Source organism: Lipotes vexillifer, unplaced genomic scaffold, assembly GCF_000442215.2.
Source record: "Lipotes vexillifer unplaced genomic scaffold, Lipotes_vexillifer_v1.1 scaffold648, whole genome shotgun sequence".
In the NCBI taxonomy this organism is placed as follows: Eukaryota; Metazoa; Chordata; class Mammalia; order Artiodactyla; family Lipotidae; genus Lipotes; species Lipotes vexillifer.
Genome location: NW_006797096.1, coordinates 2,276,711 through 2,288,308, shown reverse-complemented (window position 1 = coordinate 2,288,308; position 11,598 = coordinate 2,276,711). Strand labels below are relative to the sequence as shown.

Sequence of the window (11,598 nt, the reverse complement as noted above, 5' to 3'; positions counted from 1 at the left end):
TCTTTCCCTCTGAAAAATACAAGCAGCATCTGGAGCCATACTATTCTACACTCTACATTCTGCTCCTGCCACGGCAGCTGCTGGCCTGAGGGCTTCTGCCTGCCAGCAGAAGAGGGCTTCCGTCCCTCCCCACAGAGGGAGACCTCATTCTGAAGGGTGGAGGGAGACCAGCTCTGCATTCCCCAGATGCTGGCAGGCTAGGCTTTCCAAGTAGAAACCACCCAGCCCTCGCCATCCGCCCCCATGGAAAAGCCTGGTATAATCCACGCATTCAGTGGCTTGCCCTGAATTAGAACAAGAACTGAATTCTCCACTAACGTGTAAGCCTTCTCCCAAGTCACCCCAAATTGCTTGGTGTGTATCAAATATATCTATTACTGGCGTACTGATCCAAGTTATAAAAAGTGTATTAGAGGGAATTCCCTGGCCGTCCAGTGGTTAAGACTCAGCACTTTCACTGCGGGGGAACCCAGATTCAATCCCTGGTCGGGGAGCTAAGATCCTGCAAGCCGCTCAGCGTGGCAAAAAAAAAAAAATTAAAAAGTGTATTAGAAACACCTACCATTACTCTGTGCATGCTCGTCTTGCCAGGACACCTCCTGCTGAGACAAGAGGAAATTCATGAATTGCAGGAAATTCACACAGTTAGGGTAAGGGCTGAAAATCTAGGCTTGATTCAGAGAAGAAAAAATACCTGATGCCCAGCCATAGAAAAGGTCACTAGCAGGTAACAAGAAAAGAATCAACTTCGTCCTTCCAAACAGGAAGGTTCACAAAGACACAGCGGCAGAAGTATATGACACATACACAAAGATAATCTATTCATTGCAGCATTATTTGGAATAACTGAAGACTGGAAATAACCCTAATGTTGACCAACAGGGAGTGGTCGAAAGAACGACGGTTCATCGCACAGTGTGGTAGAAGGCGGAAGACCATCTCCCCAGGAGATACTGTGACATGAAAGAAGTAATGTGAAGATTGGTATTTAGTGTGCTCCCTCTTTTATAATAAAGGAGAGATACAGGTGGGGTTTTTCAATAGGATAGGATCGAAAGACTAATGAAGATGGTGATCGATGGGGGAGGAGAAACAAGGCAGGGTCTCTGAGTGCACTCAGGAGTTTCTCCTTTTAGTTTTATAAAATTAAATACAAAATTGAGGCGCAGTTTAGGGCCTTTGTGTTTTCTGCAGCCACGCCCCATCCCCTCCACTCACACCACCCCCAGCCCTTAGCCTGCCGCTGAAAGCCCCAAAGGGGACATGACCACGACGTTTTGGGGAAGGACTGACTCTGCCACTGGCTGTGTGGTGGGAAGTACCAGGACATCTGTTTGACGTGACAGGCAAGTCACCCCCAAGTCACTGGGGGCGCCTCCCTGGTGGAGCCCACCAGGCTTCTGGCTGCAGGAGGGCGAGCCAGACCGGAGCTGTACTGCCTCACTCCCAAGCTGCCTGTGAGAAACAGAAGTCGTTTCTAAGGGGTGTGGCTCAGCCTTAATCTCTGAAGTGCTGCTGTTCCTGGCTCTGAGGGAACAAAGGCAAAGAAGTTTAGTTTCACTTTCCAGAAGACTTCCTGCCTTTCTTTTTGCAAGACACATTTCCCTTTCTTCTGCACCCTAGAGTCCTCCTCAGCAGCATCCAAGGGCCAGGCAGGCTGTTTTCTGGGTTTGCACAGTTGGTTTTGAATTTTCTGGGATTAAGGGCATCACAGATACAGCAGTGGGCTCAGCCCAGGCATCTCCAGGCCCCAGGTTTCTTTGGTTTGTCTCTTCCCTTGTGCTGATAAAACCAGCCAGAAAAAGGACTGGGAATAAACTTTAGGGTCTGTCTGGCTCTCTTTGTCTGAGAATGTTGCATCCCCTGTTGATACCTCCCAAGTAGCTGTGTCAGAGAGGAATGAATGAATGATCCATTGCCTGGCCACACTTGGTCTTCTTTCCAGTGTTTTCCAGAAGGGTCCAGTAAGGCCTTAAAAAGCAGCTGTTGTTATGTCTCCTCGTTAGAGGGCATGCATGTCTTTAAGAAAAGGCTAGGACACACTAAGAAATATTGATTTGGTTTTTAAACAAATTAGAGGATGCTGCTTGAAATGCAGTTTCTTTTTGTTTGGTTTCGTTTTACAACCTAACTGTCCATCGACAGATGAATGGACAAAAAAAATGGAGTATATATTTGTACAAAGGAATCTCATTCAGCCCCAAGAAAGAAGGAAATCCTGCCATTTGCAAAAACATGGATGAACCTGGCAGACGTTAGGCCAAGTGAAATAATCCAGACACAGAAAGAAAAAAATGTATGATCTCACTTACATGTGGAATCTAAACTAGTCGAACTCACAGGGTAGAATGGGGCTGTCAGAGGTTTGGTGGGCTGGAGGGGTGCAGGTGAAAAAGTGGGGAGATACTGGTCAAAGCGTACAAAGCTTAGGTATACGGGATGAATAAGTTCTGCGGATCTAATGTACAACATGGTGACTGCAGTTAACGTAGTGTATTGTATACTTGACACTTGCTAAGAGGGTGGATCTTCTTTTTTTTAACTTCTTTATTGGAGTGAAATACAGTTTTGATAAAAGAAATTTTCACATATTGAGGAACAGGGAAGTCATCCTGGCTTATACATGAGTTAACTTGAATTTTATGCTAATGTGGCCTATCAAGCATACACTGTACATCTGCTTTAATTATTAAAGAAAAGGGTGCACTGACCAGAAGTAAAAAACGTCCATAGTTATAAAGATTAAATGCCTCCCTTCCTGGGACACCAATGCTGGTCCTCCTTTGATGATAAGACCATACCAACTTAGGTGCCAAGGCCATACCGACTTGCTGTGTACATGCTGATCTCTTTTTGTTTTTGTTTTTGAAACCTTGAAAGAAGGTTTCCCCAACTTTTTTGATGTTCTTTGCTCTGACAAGACATAAAACTGCTGAAAACCATGTTTCTCTGGAACAGTTCCTCAGAGTTATCTGAGAAACTGTCTTCCAGGCTATAGTCCTCAGTTTGGATCAAATAAAACCCTTTTCTATTCCTGTTGTAGACTGTTTATTGATTTTTTTTTTTTGTCAATAGTTTCTTCTCATTAAACACAATTGTTGGCAGTACTCTTTTATATAAGAAAATCTTCCAGGTACATATGAAACATGAGATAATTTACTAAGTTTTAGTTTATCTGTCACTTCATGGAGAGAGACTCGTGGCCTAGATAACTTTTAAGACACCTTTCAACCCTGAGAGTCTATAAGCATGTGTGTAACGTGAGGTGCTGCCCTCCAAAGCCTCCTGCACTCCCAGCACCAGCACTGCTACTCTCCATCTTCATCTGGCCATGACCAGAATCACCCAACAGCAACAAAACAGCAGCACTTCAGAGGTTAAGCCTGAGCCACACGCCTTAGAAACTACTCAGGTTCTAGGAGGCAAAGGGGAAACTCCTGTGTGTGTGTGCGTGCGTGCACGTGTGCGTGTGCGCGCGCGCGTGTGTGTTTTCCACTTGCAAATCAGTCTCTGAGCACAAAACCAGGTAAAAATGTGGGCAAGGGACGGAATTAAGCTGAGTAGGCAAAACAATTTTTGAGGGAGAAAAGAGGACTCCTGCTTACAGTAAAATGCTGAATGGTAACATAAATGTGGAGAGAATACTGGAGTTTGAAAATCATTGCTTTTCAATCATGCAAGAATCATCAATGGATGCTCAATCTAAGGTGACATTTTAATTCATTTCAAGGGAAAAAATAGTAACTTCATAAAATTAACTATATAGTGAAGAAATCAGACAACATCTGGACCAAATAATCAAAATTTAAATCATGAATAGGGAGCCAATGAACACCACATGCCTGCAGATGGGATGCCCTGAGAAAGATATGGTATCATTGATGTAATATTCTGGCCAGAATATACAGCTTGAATCTAATCATGAGGTAACACCACTCACACACACACACACACACACACACACACACACACACACATGCACACACACAAAGAGGAAAATTCTACTTTTTAAATAAAAGTTGTTGTTGGTGGTGACTATATTCTTCAAAAGTGTCCATGTCATAAAAGAAGAAGAAAGTTGTGGAGATGAAAAGATTTAAGGAGACTAAAGAGACATGACACCTAAATGCAATATATGATCCTAGACTGAATTATGTACTGGAGGGAAAAAAGCTATAAAACCTGTAAGAGTTATTATTGGGTTAATAGATAAAATTGAAATATGTACCACTGACTTGGTGAAACTTTTATATAATTTAATTTAACTGTACTATAATCTGTAAAACAATATCCTTATTATTATGAAATATACACTGAAGAATTTAGGGGTAAAGAGCCATGATGTATGCAACTTACTCTTAAAAAGTTCAGAAAAAATTATGTGTGTGCGTATACAAATAAAGAGAGAGCACACAAATGATAAAGCAAATGGGACAAAAGTCACAACAGGTAGGTGAATCTGGGCAAACAAATTTTGTATTATTCACATTTTTTTTCAACTTTTCTATAAGATTAAACATACTTCCAAATTTTAAAATAATAATTATAACTGTAAATATATGACACCATGAAAATAGTAAAGAAGCTATGAAAGAATTTTTTAAGAATTAAAAAATAAAACTTCCAGGGTGGGAGGGAGACGCAAGAGGGAGGGTATATGGAGATATATGTATACATATAGCTGATTCACTCTGTTGTATAGCAGAAACTAGCACATCACTGTAAAGCAATTATACTCCAATAAGATGTTTAAAAAAATAAATAAAAATAAAAAAACTTCCAAAACAACCCAATTAAAATATGGACAAAGGACTTGAATAAACATTTCTCCAAAGAAGATATACAAATAGCCAACAAGCACATGAAAAGATCAACATCACTAATCATTAGGGAAATGCAAGTCAAAACTACAATGAAATACCACCTCACACCCATTAGGTTGGCTACTATCAAAAACCAAGAAAATAACAAGTGTTAGCAAGGGTGCGGAGAACCCTTGTGCCTTGTTTGTGAAAATGCAAAATGATGCAGCTGCTATGGAAAACAGTATGGTGGTTTCTCAAAAAATGAAATATAGGGAATTCCCTGGCAGTCCAGTGGTTAGGACTCAGCATTTTCACTGCCCAGGCCCAGGTTGAAACCCTGGTCGGGGAACTAAGATCCCTCAAGCTCTGAGGCACTGCCAAAAAAAAAGAAAAAGAAAAAAGAAAAGAAATATAGAATGATATATGATCCAGCAATTCCACTTCTGGGTACCCCAAAAGAATTGAAAGCAGCGTCTCAAAGAGATATTTGTACACCCATGTTCATAAGCAGTATTATTCACAATAGGGAAAAGGGAGAAGTTATTCAAGTGTCCATCCATGGATGAATGGATAAATAAGATGTGGTACATACACACAATGGAATATTACTGAGCCTTAAAAATGAAGAAAATTCTGACATGGATGAGCCTTGAGGACATTATGCTAAGTGAAATAAGCCAGTCACAAAAAGACAAATACTGTATGCTTCCACTTATATGAGGTACCCAGAATAGTCAAATTCATAGAGACAGGAAGTAGAATGGTGTTTGCCAGAGGCTGGTGGGAAGGGGAATGGGGAGTTAGTGTTTAACGGATATAGTTTCAGTTTTCAAGATGAAATGAGCTCTGGAAATTGTTTACACAACAATGTGACTGTACTTAACAATACTAAACTGTACACTTAAAAATGGCTAACATGGTACATTTTATGTTATTTGTATTTTACAACAACTTTAAAAAATTTTTTTGTATGGTTAAGATGGTAAATTTTATGTTATGTGTATTTTACCACAATTAGAAAACAAAACCAAAAACAAAAAATTCCAGGGACAACCTAACTTCATTGATGCTGACAGATGTCAGCAAAATAGAACTGCCACCAAGCAAGATGGGAATAAACATAAATCCCAGGGAAGAATGTCATGTGTCTTCCAAGAACCATGATCATGTTGTGAAGAATGGATTGCAAATTCTCCCAATGTTTCCCCCTTTACCTACCCTACCTTTGCTGGGTACTAAAGGAACCCAGTTCTTGTCCTCTGGGACCCAGTGCAAAGTAAAACTGTGAGGACCCTTGTTCACACATTATCAAGAATTTCAAAACAATGACAGCTGAGCATTCAAAAAGTATGGGCCCTGTGCGATTGAACAGGCTGTATGCCCATGAAGCCGGCCGTGATCGAATCCCACAGATAAGAACAGAACCATTTCAAAGCAACCCAGTGGTGTACTGGAGTCAGCTCTAACCAGCTAGTGAGAGCCAATTATTAGATTTTCAGAAATTCTGCAATACAGTTAATATCAAGTTGGTAACTTGAAATCAGTCATGGTAGGAGTATTTACACCAAATGCTACAAATCATTTTCTCTCTCCTCTCTCTCTCTCTCTCTCTCTCTCTCCTCTCTCTCTCTCTCATTTGCAGTGAAGCTGGTGGTTACACATTTACCAACACACCAATGAACCTACCGGCAAGGCTCCAAGCAATTGGTTAATGTCCGAGTGGGAAAATAGTTCTTTCTCTCCTTGATGCAATGACTCAGTTTCCTTGGCTACAGGAAGTGCCCCTACCTGGGAGGCTGGGAATAGAATCAGATAGAAAAACAAAGAAAAATCACCTTCTGACTAGTGGCAATCCGAAGTAACCCATCATCATAAGAAATTATGTTACAGGGACCTGTAGATTTGTAGTGGCATTTGCTTAAAGAGGCCTACATGTATATACGAGAAAAATGCGAATTTATAAATTACTTTTATCATTATATTTTCATTCCTTATATTATGATATTTCGTTCCTTACTATTTCTATCATTTTTGTAAGTTAATTAGTTCCTTAAAATTACTATATACTTTACTAAATACCATTTCAGAAATTACGGTGCTCAGTGTGTCAGGTAACTGCCAAATAAAGATTACAAAAGCATTACCTCAAGAAATAAAACCAGAACTCAGACTGTAACAGCAAAAGGAAAACAAAAGAAAGAAGCAAAAGAAGGTAGGAAGAGAAGGAAAGGAAAAGAAAAACCATTTAAAAGTGTTGATTAAATACATATGTTATATACATAAAATATGTCTCTATGGAACCATTAATAAAAATAAGCTGTATCTGTGTTATATACATGGGAAAATGCCAGATATATTAGGTGGGAAAAAAGCAAGTTATGGAATATGATTAGCATGATCTTAGTTAAATATGTATTATAGGTATCTATCCATACATGCATACACACATGCACTTATCTCTATATAGAAGAAAAGCTACAAAAATATACTCCAAACAGGGGTTATCTCTGGGGAATGGACCAGCAGTGGAAGAAAAAGAAGAGAAAGACTTTACCTCCTACACTCTGTACTGTTGTCATTATTTGAATTTCTATTTCATTTTATTATAATTATTATACATTATTTTTAATAATGAATTTAAAATATTAAAACAAACACCAAGGCTCAGGAAAACTCAGAAAGATATCCAGGTGGTCCTTAAACAGAGCTTGTGTCCTAATCAGATACAGTGGGCTTAGTCTTTCCACTCACCTCACTTACAGAAGCCTAAAATCTGCATACCTACTATCTTTTCAGTCCTTTAGTCCTTCATCCTAAATGGCAGAATTATGCCCAAACTCTCAGAGGACTGTAGGAAGTCAATATTAAAATACTGAGACCTATGATATAATAATAAATATCCATGTGGTCTCTGCCCCTTTTCCGGGCACACAGTTCCTAAAACCCTACACTCTCTTAAGTGATTAAGTGTCTTTTTGTATGCTAATGACATGACTGGTGGTTAGGGACATCCTGATAGCCTCAGGATGGGGGATGGTTGCCAGGGGACCCAATCAAATGATCAGAGGGTTGGAACTTTCAGCTTTACTCCCAGAACTCTGGAAAGGGGACAGGGGCTAGAGGTTGAATTAATTACAATGGCCAATGATTTAATCAATCATGCCTACGTAACAAAGCCTCCATTAAAAACCCTAACTTAGGGGCTTCCCTGGTGGCGCAGTGGGTGGGAGTCCGCCTGCCGATGCAGGGGACGCGGGTTCGTGACCCGGCCCGGGAGGATCCCACGTGCCGCGGAGCGGCTGGGCCCGTGAGCCATGGTCGCTGAGCCTGCGCGTCCGGAGCCTGTGCTCCGCAGCGGGAGGGGCCGCAGCGGTGAGAGGCCCGCGTGCAGCAAAAACCAAAACAAACAAACAAAAAAAACCCTAACTGAGGGACTTCCCTGGCGGTCCAGAGGTTAAGATTCTACGCTTCCACTGCAGCGGGGGCACGGGTTCCGTTCCTGGTCAGGGAATTGGGATCCCGCTGCCAGGCAGGGTGGCCAAAAAAAACCCCCAAAAAAACCCTAACTGAGGGGGTTCAGAAAGCTTCTGGGTTGGTGAACAAGTGGAGGTGTTGGGAGGGTGATCCACCTGGAGGGGGCATGGAACTTCCATGCTCCTTCCCCCATGTCTTGCCCTATGCATCTCTTCCACTTGGCTGTTCCTGAGTTGTATACTTTTGTAATAAATCAGTAACCTAGTAAGTAAACTATTTTCCTAAGTTCTGTGAACAGTTCTAGCGAATTATCAAACCTGAGGAAGGGGTCATGGGAACCCCTGGTTTGTAACTAAGTTGAACAGAAGCTGTGGGTAATCTGGGGACCCACTACCTGAGATTGGTGGCTGAAGTGGTGGGGGGAGTCTTGGCGGACTGAACCCCTAACCTGTGCGATCTGCGATAACTGATGAGTGTCAGAACTGAATTAAAACACAGGACACCCAGTTGGTGTCTGCAGAGTTGGAGAATTGCTTGGTGTGGAAAAACTCACACCCCTGGGTTCAGAAGTGTTCCAGAATGTTGCTGTGAGTATTAGTAAAGGAAAACAAGTTTTTTCTTTCAACATCCAAAAAATGATCATACAGCATGTAGATTATAGAAAGAAAAATCAAAATTAGAATTCTTCTGACAGGGAACTATATTCAATATCTTGTAATAACCTATAATTGAAAAGAATCTGAAAAGAATGTGCGTCTGTGTGTAACTGAATCACTTTGTTGTACACCTGAAACTAATACAAGATTGTAAATCAAAAAAAAAAGAATTCTTCTGATAATAAATCTCAGTCCTCAAGACTCACTGAGGCAAATGTAAACATTTACTGCATAGAAACTAGAGAGCCTTCTCCAGAGTCCAAATAGTCAAAATAATCTGGCCACCTGCCCTATGTTTATTCTGTGTGTAGTACTGCGTTACAGAAAAACGATGATGTGATCAGAAAAAAAAAATCTCAGCATTCAAAGTTCAAGTGAGGATTTCAAATATACTTTCAATATCAACTCCCTGTTTTTATTTCTCACTTGATGACTTGATGGTAAGAAGAGCTGTTTTTATTTTTCATAATTTTTACTTAAAGTATACATTAAATTATCCATTGATCTGGTTATTGTTTGAGATTTTATCAAATTAACAACAGTACATTTTGTCCCTCGACTCATTTTGTGTTAATAGAATTCTTAGAGAGAAGTTTCCTTTTGCCTAGTTTTGTTTTCAACCAGATAAATTTGCACACTATGCTAAGTCTCTGAACTAAAATATGGGTGTGGCATACAAGCTTCATGAATACAATCCTGAGTGTTTACTTTTAGCTTTTGTTTAATAGTGGAGAAATGGACTCAATAAACCACAAATATTCAGCATATTGACACATGGTAAGGCAGCCAAGTTTGATTTCTGCCCTATGCAGCTACTTTTACGTAGTACCACAGCAATACTACCTTTACAAGCCCGATTAAAAACAAAAGAGAAAGAAAAAGAAAATTCTTCGCTGATAGTACTTTACGAGAATATGAAAGTTTTCATGACTTTCCTCTCTAACAAACGTATTCATAGCAATGTGTATTGAATGCTTACTCTGTACCAGACATGCATTTTATAGGAATTACCGCATTCAATCCTCAAAAACATTATGAAGTAGGTACTATGATTAGCCCCACTTTAAAGATGGGAAAAGTGAGACACAGAACAGCTGAGAAAAGGGCCACTGCACCATTAATAAGTGGAGTGCTGGCAATCTGACTCCATGGATCCCACTCTTAATTCCTGTGCCATCCTGCCTCCTTCTTTTTGATGTTATTTCATTCAAAACAATTTCTTTTACGATCGCTTCCACGTAAGAATCAGAAGAAGACATTTGTCTAAAACCACTTTCCCTCATTAGAATATAAGCTCCAAGAAGGTAGAAGCTTTGCCCTATACCTTGCTGTAGCTCCAACTTCTAAAACTGTGCCTAGTACAAAGTATGCATTCAATAAACATGTGCTGAATGAACAAATGGGGAGATTTCAAAAGAATATTATCAGAGTGATAAGTAAACATCATACATGGCCAATTGGTTTAAGAACTCCCATGGTCTGATTCGAGCAAGCAAGCAAGCATAAGCTAGTTACCTTTCTCTCTTTTATATTTGTCTATCTTTCTCATAAGATTAGGTACAATTTTTTTGCAGAGATCCTCCAGTAATGTCAGATTGTCTTCATCTATTTTCTCTTGTTTCTCCAGATATGCCAGGAAACTTAGAGAGGTCTGCAAGAGAATCAATGAAGTCACATTTACTTGCCTACTGATTACCCATTGCAGTAATAAATTAGGTAGAGAGTCCATGCAGGGAGACTTCAATAGTAGGGGGGAAGAGGCATTATAGAGATTGTAAATCTCTATACAATCTATATTAATACCAGATACCAAACACACATCACTCACTAACTACTCAGAAACAATCCGATGAGCAGATGCTATTATATCCCCATTTTAAAGATGAAATAACTGAGGCAAAGGGAGGTTCAGTAAGTCGTCCAAGGTCACAGAGCCAATAAGTGGCAGAGCTGGTATTTGAGTCCTGGCAGCCTGATGCCAAAGTCTGTCTCATTAACAGATTAGGGCAGCAGCAAAACAGGAGTACCAAAGAAAAGAGAAGAAAATGCTTTGAAAGAATTTTATATTTGGTATTTTAAAAGAAAAAAATACCTTAAGCACTCCTGGGAAAAACTGCAAATTGACTAGTATTATTTTAATATTGAATTACATATGAGGTGGAAGTCACCATAATCTTTTCAGTGATAAGGACTTCTCAATCAATGTATTAACCTGGTTATGAAAATATGTATATGAATAAAATTGTGTTAGAGCCCACAGAAAAGAATAACTAATCAGAGGGATTTCCTTGGAGGTCCAGTGGTTAAGACCCTCATGCTTCCACTGCAGGGGACACGGGTTCGTTCCCTGGTCGAGGACCTAAGATCCCACATGCTGCGCAGAGCGGCCAAAAAATAAATAAATAAAATAACTAATCAGAAAGTGAACAGCTAAACACTTGCTAACTGCATACATAAGCATCAGCAGGATGGGAACAGGGGGCCGGAGAGTCTCCAGACATGCTGACCAGTTGAAAAGGGACTGTATGGTCAGGAATATTGAAGAGGAGACCTGAGTGCAAACTCCGAGTGAAAGCTAGGCCACAGCTGGAACAGCAGGCTGGTATCAGGCCATGAACGAACACTGAGGGGTTTGGGCAAGTATCCCATGGATGAAGGGGTTC

The 11,598-nt window shown here is 40.3% G+C and overlaps 1 protein-coding gene across 1 annotated transcript in view; it reads right to left on the bottom strand.

The window, feature by feature from the left end:
- Window positions 1-11,598, bottom strand: part of CASP10 (caspase 10) — a 24,109-nt gene that overhangs the window by 6,515 nt on the left and 5,996 nt on the right. Inside the window, exons 3-5 of the mRNA XM_007469213.1 lie at window positions 10,451-10,586; window positions 6,492-6,601; window positions 563-599 (exon numbers count right to left, since the gene is read on the bottom strand). Of these exons, the coding sequence (XP_007469275.1) occupies window positions 563-599; window positions 6,492-6,601; window positions 10,451-10,586 (283 nt within the window). The remainder of the gene's footprint in view (window positions 1-562; window positions 600-6,491; window positions 6,602-10,450; window positions 10,587-11,598) is intronic.